Source organism: Erinaceus europaeus, chromosome 15 (assembly GCF_950295315.1).
Source record: "Erinaceus europaeus chromosome 15, mEriEur2.1, whole genome shotgun sequence".
In the NCBI taxonomy this organism is placed as follows: domain Eukaryota; kingdom Metazoa; phylum Chordata; class Mammalia; order Eulipotyphla; family Erinaceidae; genus Erinaceus; species Erinaceus europaeus.
Window position 1 is genome coordinate 7,355,214 of NC_080176.1, and position 19,828 is coordinate 7,375,041.

Sequence of the window (19,828 nt, forward strand, 5' to 3'; positions counted from 1 at the left end):
GTAAACACTGGATGCTGTACAGATTCTCTAGTGAGAAAACTGGGCCTCGTTCAATGTGCAGAGCTCAGGCTTCCTGCTTGTGCGACCTCTCTGCTCCTGGACTGACTTTCCCTTTCTCATTCCGAAAGGGAAAGGGAGATAGGACAGTCCCAGATCTTCCCCCCAGTGTTACTCCAGTGGGGCTCCAGCCTGGCAAAGCCTGCACCCTAACCACTGAGCTGTCTCTTTGGCCCTCGGCCACATTTCTCCAAGGCCATAGATCTGGTAAGTGGCTGAGCCAAGTCTCAGACCCAGAACTGTCTCATGGGAAAAGCAGATTAAGACTTACTCAGTGCCTAGCTCATTGCCAGACTTTTGAAAGCGTTTAGGCCTCAAAGTAGGGTGTTTCCATCAGATCAGACACGGGCCGGGAGGTAGACCGGCAGGTAGAGCGCACACCTTGCATGCGTGAGGCCCAGCATTTAGTCCCGGGCACCGCAGAGGAGCTCTGGGTGGTGAAGTGGTGCAGTGGTGTCTTTCCCTCTCCTCTCGCCACCTCTCTTCTCCCTCTTGGAGAAGGTGGAATACAGACGTCGGGCTCGGGAGGCTGCTTGGTGGCGTCATGCATGCATGAGACCCTCAGCTCATCCCCCAGAGCCAGGCCAAGGAAGAAAGAAACACAGGAATTGGGACGCTGAGTGTCCCCAACTCAGGCGGAGAGGCCTGGCAGCCCGGCCTCTCATTGTGGCGGGGGCGCACACAGCTCAGCCCCAACTGTGTTCTCCTCACTTACATACTTTTCATCAGAACTTGGTTGCTCCCTCCTTCCTTCCTTCCTCCTTCCTTCCTTCCTTCCTTCCTTCCTTCCTTCCTTCCTTCCTTCCTTCCTTCCTTCCTTCCTCTCTCTTTCTTCCTTTCTTGTAACATTCGTAGATGTGACCACGAGTTGATAGCGTCCCCAGGACACACTTCTTGGAGGTGACTGGACTTCCCGTCTCTTCTCCCTGTCCGCAGATGCAGAGCAGCTCGAGGAGAATGGGCGTGATGACGGATGTCCACCGGCGCTTCCTGCAGCTGCTGATGACGCACGGCGTGATGGAGGAGCGGGAGGTGGCGCACCTGCAGAAGCACTGCTACAAGGTCCACGACAGTGAGTGTGTCCCCGCTCCCGGGCACTCCTGGCAGTCTCCCACCACCCACCTTCCTCCCCTCTGACTCTTCACCTCTGGGCTCTAGCCCCGAGGAGGAGAACTGGGCCTCTGAAACCGGTTAGTGGTGGTTCCCACCGCGGACCTTCTCCTCCCCACCCCACCCCCACAAGTGTCTTCATTTCTAAAATGAGCTCGGTCGGTCGGGGCTTGGCATCAAGGGCGGTTCAATGGAGAGGAGGCCCACCCACCACACGCCTGGCACAGGGGACACGCTCGGTGACCGTGAGAGTCGGAGCAGCCTGGCACCGTGGTGAAAGGCACAGTCGCGGACATGGCTCAACTTAGAGAAAGCGCCAGCCACCCCTGCCCAGTGTCAGCTGCTGGCATTGGAGCGTGCGAGGCACTTCGAGACAGGACCTGCTGGTGCGGAGTTTTCTGTCGCTGGGAGCAGTAAACTCAGTTGTGGAAGATCTGTGGAAGGTCACTGTGGGTGGTTCTTCCTCAGTGAAAAAGAAAGTCGAGGGCTGGGGAGACAGCATAGTGGTTACATAAGAGAGCCTCCTGCCTGAGGCCCTGAGGTCCCAGGTTTAATCCCCGGCACCACCGACAGCCAGCCGAGCAGGGCTCAGGTCTTTTTCTCTCTTTTTTTTTTTTGGTAAAGTAGAAAATGATTCTTGTTGTTGATGGAAACGTAGGTCTGCACTCAAATGTAAAAGTGGGCCGAGATGTTTGGGGAACTCTGGGAGCTTGATGGGGGGCATTAGCAGACTGGAGCAGAGAGAGCCTATCTTGGACGGTCGACAGAGCATGTGATGTGAGGTTTGGAGCTGAGGATCTCAGGAAGAACCCGGGGCGTGTACCTGCGCTCACGGCTTTTTAAACGTAAGTCATGAACGGTGCAGACCTCTAGGAGGATTTGAGTCAGGAAGTGACAGCGCCGTTCGGACTCCTGAGAAGCCTGCTGGTGAGAGCTCGCCTGCTTTAGCTGTCCGCACGGAGGCCGGGCAGAACTGCCCCTTCATGGAAAGAGAAGATTGTGTTTGCTGAGTTTGTTCCTCCTGCTTTTTTACAAAGTACTTTGGGGGGGCCTGGGTGGTGGCGCACCAGGTTAAGCATACACGGTACGAAGCGCAAGGGCCTGCACAAGGAGCCTAGTTCAGGCCCCCTACTCCCCACCTGCGGCGGGGCCGTGGGGGGTCACCTCACAAGCAGTGAAGCAGGTCTGCAGGTGTCTTTTTTCTCTCCTCCTCTCTGTTTCCCCCTCTTCTCTCAATTTCTTTCTGTCCTGTCAAAAAAAAAAAAAAAAAAAGCAAAATGGCCACCAGGACCAGTAGATTCATAGTGCAGGCACCAAGCCCCAGTGATAACCCTGGAGGTAAGAAAAAAAAAAAAGCACCTGGCATGCTTCCTCGCATCCTCTCGTGACAGGTGTAAGCATGCTCTCTGCAGTCTTTCAACGCTGAATCCTTCACCTGCAATTCTATCCCGGTCCTGACGTGAGCCTTAGCGTTGATGGGGTTTTCTCTGCGAGGTGCTGTCTCTCGCCACAGACTGAGAGTGAAAGTGTTCTTGCCTTGTATTTGACCTTTACAGGGGCGCTGACCTCACTTAGGGAAGTCCTGTAGGATTGTTTATTTCTTCACCCATTAGGGGTCTGTGTGTCGAGATACGACTACATCCAAGGTAATCAGATTACAATAGAATTTCTTTTCTCCTGTTCTTCATTCATCAGAAAAGAAAGAAAGAGCGAGCTTGTTCTCAAATATTAGTTAAGTAAATACTTAATAAATGCCAATGTCATTAGTTTGTCTTTGGAAGAGAGGTCCAGGAAAGCCCCCGGTTTACCAACTGGAGAAAGATTTGGCTTCTGAGAGAATGATGAAACAAAGAGGCAGCTGAAACCACAGTTATTCTGACTGCAGGTTCCCACGGTGTCCTTCCAGCCTTTCAAAGTTTTTCTCTTCTTGAGCTTCGTGCCCCAGACCCCCTCCCCATCCGCCTGCCCAGTGCAGAGCGCAGGCTTTGTTCTGATGCCCGGGCATCGATCGATCCTCGGCCTATTGTTTCTGAGTGACACTGGGAACTCGTGTTCGTTTTTTTTTTCTGTGTTTTTTTTTAAAAGTGAAGCTCCTGGAATGAGTTCAGGGTCTTGAAAATGATACTGCTGAGTGGCCTCCCGTGCCCAGCGCTTTCAAAGCTTTATGTATACATACGGCGAGGAGGGAGAGAGACAGAGAGAGAGAGAGAAGGGAGACCTCAGCGCCTGTCTGCCACCCATGGCGTTACCTGCCCGGAGCGAGCGTCAGAGCCCACCAGTTCAGGAAGCGCAGCCGCACAAGACTGCCCCCAATTGGTTGGGACCTGTACCCTGTACTGCTCACTAGCTGGCCATCCTCCTGGGGCTCAGTAGTTGGCTAGAACACAAGCACTTCCCTTCCTGCTTCATTCTCGAGGGCACAACCCAGGAACAGTCAGAAAGGGGGGGTGTGTGGTCCAGGGCGTGGGGCAGGGGGGTTGGAGATCCTGTGTTCCTTCTGAACCTTAGCTGTGTGTTTACCATCCCAGGAACTCTCTGGATCCTGCTGCAAGGGGTTTTATTTTATTTTATTTATTGGATAGAGACAGAGCAACTGAGAGAGAAGGAGATAGGAAGAGAGGAAGAGAGAGACCTGTAGCACTGTTCCACCCCTCGTGAAACTTTCCCCTGCACGTGGGGGCTAGGGGCTTGAACCTGGGTCCTTCTGCACAGCAACATTTGCGCTCTACCAGGTGCACCACCACCTGGCCCGTTATAGGGGTTTCTGTGGAAGTTTGGATACACAGAGTGATTAACTCACTGGCCCGTGGTGGTTAACTCGGTCTCCTGCCCCTCCTCTCCCCAGAAGGTAGGCAGAAGGCCGAGAGTTCCAAGCTTCTAACCAGGGCTCGGACTTTTGTGACTAGTTCACATCTTGAATCTACTTCCAGATCTCTCAGCAGTTCTCTTATTCGGTCATAAGTTGTTTCTGTCACACTTGACACTCGGGAAATCGCAAGTGTCTAGGTGTTCCAAGACAGAGATCTAGTACCTTTCTTGTACTAGAGGCAAAACACGGGGTGAGCACTCCAGCCACCCTCAGTTCATGGTCCTGAGAGAGTTGTCAGGACTGTGAGTTGAGAGGGGATTAGTGTTCAAGGAGGTGACAGCAGCGAGGGTCGATGGGACAGAGGACTCAAGAAAAAGCAGTCCAGAGGTCTGCAGGGCCCTCTCCCACACAAGCCCTTTGCACTGAGGGAAGGAGCCAGCAGACATGGGGAGAGAGCATCCGGCCAGCACGCAGGCTGGGGACAGAGCCTGTCGCGGGTGCAGGTGGCCTCTGAGGGAACTCCGTCACACATTTAAGGGAGAAACAGTGTCAGTTCCACTCAGGCAGAAACTAGAAGAGAAGGTAGCATTTCCCAGCTTCTTCTTTGGGGCCTATATCATCCCCAAACCAAAATCAGACAAAGGCACGGCAAAGGCAGAACACTGAGCTACAGGCCGAGAGTCTCCATGAACATAAAGAGTCTAAAATCCTCAGCACAGTGTCGCAACTCTCACGCAGCAGCTTAGTTTAAAGAAGCTGGTACAACGTGAGAAGATGGAGTTGATCACAAGAATACAGATTGGTGTAGTAGTATCTACAAGTCGGTGTGATACACTATAGCAACAAGCTCAAAAATACACATATGTGTGTGTGTGTGTGTGTGTGTGTGTGTGTGTGATCTTCTCAGTAGGTGCGGAGGGAGCATTTAACAAAACTCCCATCTCCCCTGGCATGATGCCATGAGGCTTCTTACAGAAAAACTAAAGAGAAGCTAAGGCCCAGTGTGTAGCTAAGTGGGTAAGCAGACCCTCAGAACCTAGAGCAAGAGAGGCAGTAGCTGCCTGCACTGAATTGCCAAAGGCCGCCACCTTTGGTCTGTTCCTGACGGAAACCCACGGCAGAGTGGGGAGAGAAGGAAGCCTCCCTCACGAGGGTAGGAAAGGGCTTTAGCCAATGCCGTTGTGCTGCCCGTCAAACCTACAGTGGCACCACACCGATGGTAAGAGGTGAATGAATACTTTTCCCCGTGATGTCTGGAGCAGGGTGGACGCGCCCATCCTCATAACTTCTGTTGATCATTTTGCTCGAGGTTCCAGCCAGCACACCCAAGCAAGGGGAAAAATAAAAAAAGGCTTCCCATTGCCAAGGAAAAAGAAAACTGTCTTCACAGACACGGCTATGTATGTCGAGAATCTGATGGAGTCCCCAGAAAAGGCTGCTAGAACTAGTGAGTAGTTGCAGATTACAAGATCAACACACCAAAATCAGGGTTTTTCGTATGTTCGCAGTGATCAGAAATGATAGCAGAGCAGCGCTGTTTATAATAGCATCCAGATGGGCAAACTTTCAGAGCAGATGTGGCAAAAAGTTATAAGATTTGTGCACTGGAAACTATAGAACATCACTGAGCAAAAATTAAAGATTTAAATAAACAGAGAGACACTGTGTTCACCAGGCTGGAAAACCCTCTGTGTTAAGAAATCAGCTTCCCCGGGTTGGTCTGGCGATTGGGCTTTGTTCCAGTCAGATCCCAGCTGGATAGTTCATTTCAATTTTTGTCAACATAGTCATTACTCAGGCTTGGTGCCCACACAACTCCTCTTCTCCCACTGGACTCGTCATAGCTCTGTCTGTATTCCTTTTTTGTTTCCTTCTTTATTACTGGATAGAGACAAAGAGAAACTGAGAGAGGAAGGGGAGATGGAGAGACAGAGAGACACCTGCAGCTCTGCTTCACCACTTGTGAAGCTTTCCCCCTGCAGGTGGGGACCAGCGGCTTGAACCCGGGTCCTTGCGCACTATAATGTGAGCGCTTAAGCAGGTGCACCACCGCCTGGCCCCACTGTATCTGTATTTCTATCTTTGTTTTCAGATAGAGGGTAAGAGACTGAGAGCAAGAGAGAGAAGAGGGAGAGACACCACACTGTTCCTGGAGCCTCCCCCCTGCAGGTGCTCCAGGGGGCTTGAACCCAGTTCTTTGCACATGGTGAAGTGTGCACTCTGCTGGCTGAGCTGTCTCCTGCCCAGCCTCCCTGAACCCACCCCCCTCCTCACCCCCAAGGCTGGACATTTTACAGAAATTGAAAAACTGAATCTGAGAGTCACACAGAAGGTAAGGAATCTACAAGATCCAAAACGATTTCGGAAAAGGTGGACTTGGAGGGCAAACACTGATTGGTCCACCTGCCCAGCTAACGTAGAGTGAAATGACCTGCTTTTGAAAGATTTATTTTGTTGATATCTTTTACTGCCACCAGGGTTATTGCTGGAGCTTGGTGCCTGCACAACGGAGCCACTTGCTCCTGGTGATTGATTTATTTATTACTTTTCAATAGAGGCAGAGAGAAATTGAGAGGCAGGAACAGTGAAAGGGAATGAGGGGCTGAGAGACACCTGCAGCACTGCTTCACTGTCTGTGAAGCTTCCCCCCTGCAGGTGGGGAGTGGGGACTTGAACACTGGGTAGGGTGACACGTATGCACTGCTGGGTGCGCCGGTGCCTGACCCCCAAGATGCTCTGACTTCTACTGCCACCACATCAAGACAGAGGAGCACTGGCTTGGAGGCAGACGTGCAGGTCTGTGGAGCAGCAGAACATCCCGAGTGTAGGCCCACACAGAGGTGGACAGTTGATTTTTAACAGAAATGCAAAGGCAGTTCAACAGAGATTGCCTTTTCAACAAATGCTGCTGGGAGAGTTTGATGTCTAAATTTAAAAAAAAAAAAAAAAAGGTGGGGTGGCAGGTGGTGGCTCACTTGGTTGGTTGAGTGCACATGTCAGTGCACAAGGACCCAGGTTCAAGCCTGGGCCCCCACCTGCAGGGGGAAAGCTCGAGTGGTGAAGCAGAGGTGTCTCTCTGTCTATCTTTCCCTTCCCCCTTGAATTTTGACTCTCTCCAACAAATAAATAGAGATAATAAAAAAATTTTAAAAGGGCCTAGGGTTATACTGTGCACTATCTATAAAAGCTAACCTCGTGGCACAAAGTGCGAGGAACAGCGTCAGGATCCTGGTTCGAGCCCCCGGCTCCCCACCTGCAGGGGAGTCGCTTCACAGGCGGTGAAGCAGGTCTGCAGGTGTCTGTCTTTCTCTCCCCCTCTCTGTCTTCCCCTCCTCTCTCCATGTCTCTCTGTCCTGTCCAATAACGATGACAATAACAACAGCAATAATAACTACAATAAAAAACAACAACAACAAGGGCAACAAAAAAGGGAAAAATAAATATTAAAAGCTAATTCAGAATGAAGCAAAGACCTGAGTGGGGAACATAAAACCATAGAACTCAAAGAAAACAGATGTAGGAAACGTTCCTTTTTCTGTCCTGGACCCAGGACTCGCCTGGAGAAGCAGAGTTTCCCTCGAAGTCTGACTCGGGAGAGAATCCATAGTTACGGAAAGTGGCTTTTTGAAAAGATTTATTATCTTCCTTTATGAGAGAGGGAGAGGGCAGAGAACCACTCCAGCATTCAGGGTGTCTGGTTACATCCGGACCTCATGCATCTAAGGCCCGCACTCTGCTGCTGAGCCTCCTCCACGGCCTGCCAAATGCTGCCTTGCAGTTAGGCTCCAGGTTTATGGGGGTGGGGGCTTCTCTACTGGAAGCTTCTAGGGCTGCTTTAACTTTTTTTTTTTTTTTAAAGTAATTACAAAGTCAAGGGGAAGTTGTCAGAATAGCACAAAGAACATTTCCCCCTGAATCGTTTGAAAGCAAGCTGTAAGTTTGCTGTCTTATCAGTAAATTCTTCAGGGAGTATTTTCTTCAAGCAAAAGGCTATTCTCCTAAACGCCCACAGGACAGCCATTCAACCAGAGGATGTTAGCGTTGTCTGAGTCACGGGTCCCTTTGGGAGTTCTCCAGTTGTCCCAGGACTGCCTTTAAAAAAAAAAGGGCCCACTTTCAGGCAATATATTGAATTCAGTCAAGGACATCTCTTAGGCTCTGTCAACTGGGGGTGATTTATTAATTTTTAATTTTTTAATTTTTTTAACCAGAGCACTACTCAACTCTGGCTTATGGTGTTGCAGGGGATTGAACCTGGGATTTTAGAACTTCAGGCATGAGAGTCCTTTTGCATAACCATTGTACTATCTCCCCCCCTCCCCCCTGGCCCTGGGGGATAGTTCTTCCATGGTTCCCTGACTTTTATGAAGATTACATTTCGTGGAAACTGGTAGAAATAAAAGTCTTGTCCCCAACTGCATGGGGAAAACTTGATGTGAGTGTTGAAGCAGGTCTCTCTCTTTTAAAGATTTTATTTATTAATGAGAGAGATAGGAGAGAGAAAAAGAACCAGATATCACTCTGGTACATGTGCTGATTGGGGATTGAACTCAGGACCTCATGCTTGAGTATCCAATGCTTTATCCATTGCGCCACCTCCTGGACCACCGTTTCTCCCTCTCCTCCTCTCTCTCTCCTTTTCCCTCTTGATTTCTGGCTGTCTCTATCCAGTAAATAAAGATAATTAAGAAAAAAGATAAATTTCATCTGCAGGAAGTTTCTGGGGTAGCCTACATTAAAAAGGATGGTAGGAAGGAAGAGAGAGGCCAAACGAGTGTCCGAGTAATAGCATTTTAACATGCAGTTGGTATAAAAAGTCACTGCTGAGCTCTTGCGTGTGTCCCAAAGCCGGCGAGCGTGTCCCCCTCACGGCCTGTCTCAGTCTGCACTGGCCCCCGACAGGCGCTCACCTCATGTGGCCGGCGGCCCGGCAGCCAGCCTGCTAGACTGCGCCGTGCCCAGTGGCCCTCCCTTGATTGCCTGCAGGCTGACCTTTTTCTCTCTTGTTGCGCTCTGCATTCTCTGAGTGTGTGCTGTGCGGCCAGCTGCCCCACGCCCCCTCCGTGCCCCCACCTCAGCTCGTGTGGTCACCCAGTCCTCTGCAGGGAGGCGTGGGGACACACGCTCAGGACCCCGCTTTTCCCCGGGGCTTGGGCATTCCCCGCCATTTCTTTCCTAAATCTGCTCCTGCATGTTTTAGAAGTTTTAATGAGAGAATAGAGGAAAGGCCCATAGGAGCCATGGGCTCTGACCTGTGGTGTTGGGTATCGAACCTGGGACCTCTGAGCCTGAGGCAGGAAAGTCTAGTGTGCTACCACTGCCACTATCTTCCTGGACCCTTATCTTGCTTTTCTTTCTCTCCTCCTTCTCCTGCTTTTAAAGATTTATTGTTATTTACTTATTTATTCCCTTTTGTTGCTGTTGTTGTTTTATTGTTGTAAGTTATTGATGTTGTTGTTGGATAGGACAGAGAGAAATGGAGAGAGGAGGGGAAGACAGAGGGGGAGAGAAAGACAGACACCTGCAGACCTGCTTCACCGCTTCTGAAGTGACCCCCCTGCAGGTGGGGAGCCGGGGGCTCGAACTGGGATCCTTCCATCGGTTCTTGGGCTTTGCGCCACGTGCGCTTAACCCGCTGCCAAAAAGCTCCCAAAGCTGCATTCTTATGCCTTAGGTCATTGTTAAGGTTTAGTCACTGTGGAAGAGACATTGAGAGAGTGAGGAGAGGAAGGGAGACCAAAGCACTGCTCAGCCCTGCCTGCCTGGTGGTGCTGGGAACTGAACCTGGGGCCTCAGAGCCTCAGGCAGGACCACCATACTTGTTCCCTGCTCTTAGATCACTTTTAGTGAACTGAATTTATCAACTCGCTAGGACAAATCAGGTAAACAGGATTGTAGATTTAAAAAATCAAGCTTGTAGATTCAAAAACCAAGATTTGACATTATTTCAGTGACTAGAATAGAGTTGAGGCAGAGGCCTAGCTAGAACACACGCACCAAAAATAGGTCAGTAGCAGAGGAACGTTTGGGCCTGAGAAATACTTTCCATGCTCGTCATGCCCTCGCCTCTTAGCTGTTCCCATGCTCGCTCCCTCGCCTCGCCTCCGTGGCTATTTCAGGACCCAGGCAGAGTCCCCTGCGTGCCCTGGTGGTGACTCACAGGTGCCGTTTATATGTTCAGTGTCCTGCCCTACGTCTGCTCTCGCATCTGTAAGCACCTTCTCTCTTCATGAGGCACCGGCATCTCCCTCCTGCTCTCCCTGGGGTCCCCCACCCGCTGTACACGCCCCACTGTCAGAGCTGCCTCTGTGACCGCGAGGGGCCCCTATTGTGCTGTCCCATCTCTGGCTCTTGAAGGACTCGGGGTGTTCAAATCCCTGCCCAGGCCGGCACGGCCCTGCTGAGCCAGGATTCGAGTACAATTGCACTTGGCATGGGGACGTTGGTTTGGATGTGTTTGGAGCTGGACCCCAGAGGCAGTGGCGGTTCTGTGCTGCCGTAGGGGAGGCTGGCAGCCATCTGCACCGCAGCCACCACAGACCCCACCATCAGTCCTGGAGGTGGTGGTGAGGGCTGTGGCTGTCAGGAGATCTGTCACTTGGGCAGATGGAAACTAGGCATTATCCAGAGTGCAGGACAACGCACAGAAGCTTGGGTCGTCTCCCAGAGCAGTGCTCTGATCTGAGTGCAAGGACGCACGAGTCAGGCTGGCAGTCAGGAACTTGGGGACAGCAGGAGACCGGCACTCCAGCGTGAAGAGTGAGAGGAATCTCAGGGGGTGCGGGCCCGGGTGGTGGGAGGCCGATTGATAACAGTTGCTCCTCCAGCCGCACATGGTGATACACGGGGTGTCATGGGGATGTCACCCCAGCAGGGGTGGCTGTTAAGTGGGGTCCTTGATGCTCCTTCCACTGGCCGTGCTGACGGAGGTGGACCCTGCCCGGGGGCTCTGGCCCCCGCTGCTGTCCCCAAGCCTCTGAGCCTGGATGGTCTCAGTCCAGAAGGAGCTCGTGCCAGAAGCTGTCAGGACACGGGACCCTCCCGAGGGGGTTCTGGCTGCAGGTGGGGCGGCCGCCATCGGTGGTGTGCCGGGGCTCTGCTCTTAGGGCCTCATGTGCCCCAGTGTCCAGGCAGCCGATCCTCCACGCTGTGCCCAGGAGGACCCCTGTCCCCCACCAGATGACGGAGCTGCAACAGGGCAAGTTGGCTCACAAGTGGTTTGATCCCCCAGGGTCTTATTTTCTGCTGTTAACTTCCTCTGCCTGAAAGTGGCATTTCCTATCTGCGGTGCTCAGTTTAGAACAAAGGGGCCACAGACTTCCTGGCTTCCCTCTGCCCGGCTGCGCTGGGGGCGTGCAGTCAGCAGCCTGCGGGGAGTGGGGAGCCCGGGCTCAGGTAGGAGCCAGAGGAGAAGGAGGGAGCATTGCGAGGTAACTGAAGAAACACTCAGAATGAGCTGAAGTGACTCTGCCCCCAGAGCCCTGCGCTGTTCTGTGTTGCCCCTGCCTGTGGGCAGGCCCTCAGTTTCCCATTTCAACTTTTACCTTTCCTGAGAGAAGAGAAGGAGAGAGAGAGGCTAGAGGAGCGCTGGGCACTGCAGCACCAGGGCTGAGCCGGCGCCTCCTGTGCTCTGCCGCTGAGCTCGCTTCCCGGCCCAAGCCCCATGTTGTAAGTCCCCTGGCTGGAGAAGTTGCTCTCCCTCCTCTCCCAGGCCTTTGTCCTCCTGCAGAAGCTCTGCTGCCCCAGGGGCCTGGAGGGTGGGGGCCAAGCCCCCTTTCTCCGGTGCAGTAAACTCACTGCAGCGTTTTTATCTTTGGCTCCACTTCTGACATCTTGCCCATCCATATGGTGGGCTGAGTCTCTCTCTCTCTGAAGGCCCCGAAGCCATAACCTGACGGTGATGGTGTCTGGCGTGCGGAATGTCCTCCAGGGACATTCACTCTGCTCCGCGGGAGTGTGGCTGTGCGTGGAGTGCGGGAGGCCCAGGCCCCGTGTCCACTCGGGGACTCTGGGCTGTAAGTCACTGAGCCTCTGCCCTCCTCTCGTGTATGAGGTCAACACTAGCGCCGCATGGCGTGACTGCTCTCGCTTTGCTGAGCCGAGCCAGCTAGTGCCGGTGCCCAGCGCCCAGCCCCAGCGAGAGGGACTACAGCCTGGAGTTGGCAGCCTCCAGCTCCCAGTCTGCTACCAGCATCGCCGCAGCCCACAGGAGCGCACAGTGACGGCGGTGTGATACCGAGTGTGCTGCTCTCTGGGCACGTCTGCCGTGAGAGCAGGGGCCGCTGTGTCAGGGCCTGTGTCCCCTGGTGCCAGGCCAGGTGAGGAGTACAAGCCACAAGTGCCTCCCAGAGCTGAGAGAGGAAGCACCGTCAGGGACCTGCTGAGTCCTGCCGGCCTGCGTGCTGGGGGAAGGAGGCTGCTTTCTACAAACAGACGAGGAGCCGCAGGAAGTGTGTTTTTCTTTTTCTGAAATACAGTCAAAACATTGGTGTTTCTGAAAATCGAGACTGTACCGAGAGAGTGTGGGGAAGCCGGGAGTGCGGGGAAGCGCACGTGGAAAGTCCAGAGTGTTAGACAGCCTTTCATCTGCCCACGGAGCGCGCTGATGGCCTGGCGAGGCCTTTTCGGTGGAAACTGTGAATTACCACTTTCAGAGAGAGGCGGGACTTGCCACTGTGTCACTGTGGTGGGGACAGGGTGCCCTGAGAGGTCTGTGAGAGGGTTCCTGAAAGTCCGCTCCCCACACACTGGGCACAGGAGTGGAAGGAAGGAAGTGTGGGAGCACTTGAAAGGAGGCACCTGCTGCGTTGGCGTCTGTCCGGGCTCCCAGCAGGGCCCCAGCAGGGCCGGCAGCAGGAAAGAGAAGTAGGGCCCAGGAATGGAGGACAGGACTGGAAGCAAGCATGCAGCCCCCTCTGGCCGGTGTTCCCAGCAGTGGCCACACTTCACTGCCACACGCCTGTCAGGACTTGTGCGAGGCCCAGACCACTCATTTACTGTCGCCAACTTGGGTTCAGATCGACCTTGGAGACAAAAAGAAGTGAACTTGACTGAAAGGGCGGACTGGCCCCTCATGGGGTCTGCATAGCAGTCCAGGTGCCCCACTCTTGTGGGGACCCCTCAGAGTAGCCCCACCCCCGTGAGGCACCTACATCCCCACCGTCCTGACGAGGCTGAAGAGCCTTCACCTCCACCACTGAGTGACGTCAGTGCAGCAGCTCGGGGACACTGTCCTCTGTTGGGGGCAGGAGGCCACGTGCATTCAGGGCCCTGGGACGCTGCCGTCTCCATCCCCTTCCCAGCAGTGGGCTTGCTCCTTCTCATCTTGTGGGAGCTTTCCAGGCCTCTTCTCTGCCATTTTGTTCCTTCCTTCTCCTCCATCATCATCATCATCATCATCATCATCATCACATCCCTCAGTGCAGTGGAGGTTGGGCTTGAACCCGGGCCATGTACATGGCAAAGCAGCACACTAGCCGAGTGAGCTGTTTCCCCGGCCCTGTTATAATTATTAACACCAATAGTATCACTCTGTGTGTTTCTGTGTTTTTTTTTTTCCCTCAGAGTGACTAAGGCTCAAATCTTTTGAAATTATTTAATTACTGTACTAGATGGAAATGGTGCCGGTACTCTCAGTTTTAAAAAGTGTCCAGCGCAAAAGGGTAATTCCAAGACACTAAGCTGACCACGTCCTCCTGGGCCCCCAGCGCCCACAGGAACAGTCATGCACTTCCTGGCCCGGGGCCCTGTGCCAAGGACTTCCTCAACCCGATCCCCCTCTCTGTGGCTGCTCAGCCAGCGTCCTGCACTTCTGGGCAGGGCCCCCCACCTGGTTCTGCACATGGTCCCCTCTGATGGGTGAGGGGCTCAGCCTTTGGTGCTGCCCTCAGGCTCCCTGGCTCAGTGTTCCCCGTGGCAGGACACTGGTCACACCAGCTGCATCTGTGCCCAGGCCTCCTCACTCCTGTGCCTGCCTTGGGGGGGGCGGGTATTGACAGGACAGAGTGGTGACTGGGTGAGAGGTCCTCTCCTGTGATGGGTGCTCAGGTGAGCTGTGGTTGTTTCCCCCACACACACACACTCAGTAACTGTTACCCTTCACAACTACTCCAAGTCCAGCTCTCAGGGTCTGGCCTAGAAGTATGACCTGCCTGGCACGTGTGTGGGCTGCAGGGCAGAGGCTTTGTGGGGTGTGAGCTCACTGCAGGCTCGGGGCACTGGCCTGGGGGACCCAGGCTCTGAGCGGAAGGGCGGTCAGGCAGCAGACGCCCTGTCCAGCCCTCTCTACTTCACGAAATCTCTGTCTCTTGTCCACTCACCTTCTGAACTCCGGGATGCACAGTGTTGGCGTCACCCAGCTCTGGCTCTGCTGTCATGTGACCACCTCCCCTGACCGTGCCTCCCCCTCCTCTCTCCTGCACGTTCCCAGGCAGTGCTACTGCGGACAAGCTGGAGGACTTCATCAACAACATCAACAGCGTCCTGGAGTCCCTGTACATCGAGATCAAGAAGGGCATCACAGAGGACGACGGCCGACCCATCTATGCGCTGGTGAGTGGCGGCAGTGCCCTCTGGTGGCCCTCAGCCTCTGAGGAGCCTGGCTCTGGTCCTCCCTGCCCAGGGACCCTGTCTCGTCAAGGCTTGGAGCCAGGGGCAGGCAGCCCAGTGTGGCCAGCCTCTGTGGTCACGGAGTCCGAGTGTCCTTTGAGTAAAGGAGCTCATGGCAACCAGAACTCCTACCCGGCCCTGCCAGGAGACGGCAGCCCACGTCGGCTTTATGCTGGTCCCTGAGAGCGCCCTGCAGGAGACCGCCCAAATGAGGGACTATTAGCACTAAATGGGAGGGGGTGCCTTTTCATTTGGAACAAGAAAAGGAAACATCTGGGACCTTTAAAGACCAAGAACCATTTGAGGCCTCCTGTGTTGAGATTCCCTCTCCTAACTGGGGAGCGGAGTGAACTATCAGGGAAGGGCTAGCCCATCAGAGAGGACCAGGCTCCCATGGGCCAGGCTCACACACAAAGGGGGCCCGGCCTCCCATTTCCCAAGCTGTGTCCATGGGGAAAGGAAAGGGCTGGGAGCCAGGCAGCTCGGAAACACCAGGCTTCTCAGTATTCACTCACGCAGACAGGTTTTCCAGACTCACTGAGCTTGAATTCAAAATCTCAAGCATCAGCCTTGTTGCCTGGGCTACAGGTCTGAGTGTGTGGGATGAGACGGGTTAGAAGTCCATCTGTGTGGCGCTCAGCAGCTGGGCACAGGTGCTCAGTGGCTGGTGGGGGAGGGGGGGGGGAGGGGGAGAAGCAGCTGGAGAATGGATGTTCAGATGGAGAGCACACCTGCCCGTCTGCCTGTTTCTTTTCTTTTTATATTTTATTTATTCCCTTTTGTTGCCCTTGTTGTTTTATTGTTGTAGTTATTATTGTTGTTGTCATTGTTGGATAGGACAGAGAAAAATGGAGAGAGGAGGGGAAGACAGAGAGGAGGAAAGAAAGACAGACACCTGCAGACCTGCTTCACCGCCTGTGAAGTGACTCCCCTGCAGGTGGGGAGCCAGGGCTCGAACCGGGATCCTTGCTTTGGTCCCTGCTTTTCGCACCACCTGCATTTAACCCGCCGCACTACAGCCTGACTCCCCTGCCTGCGTTTTGTAGGTGAACCTTGCAACAACTCCAGTTTCCAAGATGGCCTCGGATTATGCGGAGAACGAGCTGGATCTGTTTAGAAAGGCTGTGAGTACAGACATCCGTGCTGCACAGAGGCTGGGCTTCTTACTGGACGGGAGCTGCTTCCCTGGAGGGCCACCCCTGCTGCTCAGGAAAGCCCTCTGCTGGGGGTGTCGCTGTGTCACCTGGAATTCGCAGCTCTGGGTGATTGCCCGGGGGCTTTCTGGGAAAGAAGGGCTGCCCCAGGTTCGAGTCTCCATAGCTAAGTAGTGGCAGGCCTCACCCCTGCTGCAGGCGGAGCTTCCTGCAGACTGAGTCCCAGTCCCCTGCTGCCGCTGAGTCCAAGGCTTCCCTGTAATAAGCTCCAGCTGAGTCAGTGAGGCTCCGCTCGCTAGCCCCCCGCCTGGTCCCTGGCTAAGACAGCGGCTCTCCACTTCAAATGCACTTAGCAGTAGGAGGGGAGCTAAGTCAGACAATCCAGCCTCCTTCGAGGTAGAGTCCTGGAAGCCTTCCTTTCTGAGCCTCCCGGGGACTCAGTGGCCAAGGCTGAGGGGTCTCCCCAGTGCCTCTGCCCCACTCTGGGCGGACTCTCCCAACACCGGGTCCACGGTGCCTCTGTGGCCCCCGGCTCGCCCTCCTCCTGTCTCTCGTGCTGTTACTCCACTGTCTTTGGCCGGCCTGGGTCCTGTCCTGCTGTATTTCATTCAACCACTCATTCACTGGCTTTTCAGAAAAAAATTTTTTTTGGTATTTTCCCTTTCGTAGCCCTTGTTTTTTTTATTGTTGTAGTTACTGTCATTGTTGGATGGGACAGAGAGAAACGGAGAGGAGGGAAGACAGAGGGGGAGAGAAAGACAGACACCTGCAGACCTGCTTCACCACCTGTGAAGCGACTCCCCTGCAGATGGGGAGCCGGGGGCTCGAACCGGGATCCTTATGCGGGTCCTTGTGCTTCGCATGCTTAACCTGCTGCACTACCGCCCGACTCCCACTCATTGGCTTTTCTGCCTTCAAGCAGGAGAGGTGCTTCCTGACTAGGACCATCCTTCGGGATGATGCCACAGGAGAGAGGGTCGAGTCAGGACTGGATGTGGCATCACACGTCTCTCCGACAGCTGTGCCTGCGCGTGCTTCCGTCGTGACGCCGGCGTCTGTTACCCCCGCACCTGAGCTGGTGTCATCGCTCTGATGTTTTTCCCACGTTAACCGCTCAACGCGGCACTTGCTGTCTCTTCCAGCTGGAACTGATCATTGATTCCGAATCCGGCTTTGCGTCCTCCACAAACATCCTGAACCTGGTCGACCAGCTAAAAGGCAAGAGGATGAGGAAGAAGGAGGCGGAGCAGGTGCTGCAGAAGTTCGTTCAGAACAAGTGGCTGATCGAGGTACATGAGTATCTCACCATTTCCTGGGGGGGTGGTCGCAGCCTGGCTGCTGACACACGGGACAGGCATCTGCAGGGCTCTCACCCCAACTGGGGTCCTGTACCACCACCCGCAGCTGGGCCCCTCAGCACCCTCTCCCCCCTTCCCGAATCCTTTGCTGTGGTGCAGCACACCCTGCCCAGCTCCAGGCCCATCTGTGCTCTCCCTTTCTGTCCCTGTTTACATTTCACCTGTGGGACCAGCCATATCTCTCTTCTTCCCCAACCACATTGTATCCAGCTGGTAACTGTTGAACTAGCCATTTTGGGGGCAACTTTTAACATTACTTTTACTCTAATGGGAGAGAGAAGCCCAGCTCAGCTCTGGCCTGGGAGCTCAAAGCCTCAGGAGAGTCATGCAGAACCATGATGTTGTCTCCCTTCCCAGAGACAACCCATTCGGGTCCCTTATCTTTTTTTTTAAAAAAAAAATTTTTTAAATCTTTATTTATTGGATAGTCAGAAATGGAGAGGGGGAGAGATAGACACCTGCAGTCCTGCTTCACCACTCATGAAGCTTTTCCCCTGCAGGTGGGGAGCGGGGGCTGGAACCAGGGTCCTTGGGCACTGTAACGTGCGCTCAACCAGGTGTGCCACCACCCGGCCTGTAGTGAGCCTCTGAGGATTGGGAACTTCCTGCTCACTTGCGTGACCTGTCCAGAGGGTCACGGCCAGAGCGCAGTCAGTCAGGGACCACACACACCCAGGTCTGTGGGCTCTCGGGCCTGAGCCCTCAGCTCAGAGACTGTGAGGAAGTGAGGTGCAGTGGTTAGGACACGGACTGTGTCAGGCCTGGGCTCAGGTGAAGCTCTGCTGTCACTGCCACACTTACTGCCAGCCTTCTGTCACCCAGGGCCAGCACTGCTCTTGGTGTCTTTCATTTAGAGAGCGGCCCTTGAGGATGTGAGATAGATTCTTGGAGAGGAAGTGAGGCCATCTGTCCTTTATACAGAAATGGCGCACCGCCGTTTCCAAGAAGACCTTGTGCCCTCTATGTGTGTGTCTGTGCAGGACGGGCCCCTCACGTGATGTCAGACCCGGACACGCAGTGGTGCTCTGCGTGGTGATGTGGTTCTCACTTCCTTTTCAGCAAGAGCCGCTCTGGTAGCTGTCACTCATCTCTGCGGGGGTGGGCCGTCCAGGCAGCCTGAGTGGACGCTTCGGTCCCTGAGGGCACCTGCTGGTGGGGAGGTGGGCAGGGGGCGCACGTCGGGTACCCGAGTCCTCCCAGGCAGCCTGTGACAGCAGGGAGCCCCCAGCCCCAGGTTGGAGCTGAACCCGCTGCCACTCCACAGCCTGACTGGTGTGTCACATGACTCCCGATAGGCCGCTGTTGGAGGTCGTGCAGCTGGCACTGTGGAGCGTCCTCTGGCAGCCTCGGTTGCAGCCAGCTGCACCCTGGCTCTCTAAGGGCGGGTGTGCCCTCTGCAGCCTCTGGCTGAGCTGCTCAGTGGACACTACAGGGAGCTGGGTGGGATGGGCAGGAGGCAGCTGGCTCAGGCTACTGCCGGGGACCCCCGAGGCCCTGGTTCTGGGGTGGGTGCGGTGCCCCTGCTCAGCCAGGGCACTCCGGGCACCAGGGCAGGGAGTGTGGGCTCGGCTACTGCCGTCAGCAGGTCTGGGATTGTGGGGACAGGACCACCAGGGACCCGGGAGACCAACAGCTCCGTTGCCCCTGCAGAAGGAAGGGGAGTTCACGCTGCACGGCCGGGCCATCCTGGAGATGGAGCAGTACATCCGGGGCATGTACCCCGACTCCGTGAAGACCTGCAACATCTGCCACGGCCTCCTCATTCAGGTAGCCTGTCCAGACAGCATCCTGGGTGCCGGGTACGGTGCCCGTCCTGCGAGCTGCCTCCGAGTCGGTCCCCGGCTGCTCTGGGTCTGCTTCATGCTGTGGGGCTTCCGGCAGTGTCGCCTGAGCCGGACACTCAGACCCCTCAGCCCCTGGTCCCCTGAGGTCGTCTGATGATTGTGCCAGGAATTCCACTTCCAGGAATTCAGCCCAGTTGAGAAGGCGACTTTGAGGAAGCGATCTGGCTGCCAGCTCGTCTTCTGAGAAGTGTGCCCCCCTCACCCCCCAACCCCACAGGGCGACGCCCCGTCTCTGGGGCTGGTGTCTCACCCTCGTTGTCCACACTAACAGCGCCGGCTCCGGGGGGTATGGACACAAGCTGAGGCTGGGGTCGCTCCCTGGGGCTGTGCTCAGGCTGGTCTGTTCCAGGGGCAGAGCTGCGAGACCTGTGGCATCAGGATGCACCTGCCCTGCGTAGCCAAGTACTTCCAGGCCAACCCGGAGCCACACTGCCCGCACTGCAATGACTACTGGCCCCACGAGATCCCAGGTCCGCTTCTGCGTCGGGGAGGCCCTGGGGGCGAGTGTGCACCCTCCCCCTCCTCAGCTTCTGCACTGGGTGCAGTCCTGGGGCTTCTCCCTGGTCTGGCTGGAGGGTGCAGGGGGAGGGGGTGCAGGGTAGACCTGCCTCCTGCGGGGCGGGTGGCGGTGATGGGTCGAGGATGGGCTGTGGGCTGTGTGGCCTGACTGTCTGGCCTTCTCTCCAGAAGTCTTCGACCCTGAGAAAGAGGGGGAGCCCACCATCTCCAGGCCACACAGGAAGTCCCTGCGCTCGCGGCAGCACTAGGGTGGCCGTGCTGGATGCCCGCTGTAGGTGGACACTAGACCCTCTGGATTAAAGTCTCAGTTGCAGCCGCCGCCTCAGTCACTGGCCACGTGGCCCAGACATCCATTGGGAGGTGGGCTCC

At 55.1% G+C, this 19,828-nt stretch overlaps 1 protein-coding gene across 4 annotated transcripts in view; it reads left to right on the top strand.

Annotated features, from left to right (window-relative positions):
- Positions 1-19,772, top strand: part of NSMCE1 (NSE1 homolog, SMC5-SMC6 complex component) — a 23,590-nt gene extending 3,818 nt beyond the window's left edge. For 2 of the 4 annotated variants that reach the window (XM_007527954.3, XM_016190437.2), the window contains exons 2-8: positions 994-1,129; positions 14,406-14,527; positions 15,631-15,708; positions 16,881-17,027; positions 18,747-18,863; positions 19,290-19,410; positions 19,628-19,772. In XM_007527954.3, the coding sequence (XP_007528016.1) occupies positions 994-1,129; positions 14,406-14,527; positions 15,631-15,708; positions 16,881-17,027; positions 18,747-18,863; positions 19,290-19,410; positions 19,628-19,707 (801 nt within the window). In that variant the 3' untranslated portion in view covers positions 19,708-19,772. Of the gene's footprint in view, positions 1-244; positions 265-993; positions 1,130-14,405; positions 14,528-15,630; positions 15,709-16,880; positions 17,028-18,746; positions 18,864-19,289; positions 19,411-19,627 lie in introns of those variants that run through there. The other 2 variants (XM_060172760.1, XM_060172761.1) reach the window with 2 other exon arrangements.
- Positions 19,773-19,828: the final 56 nt, after the last annotated feature.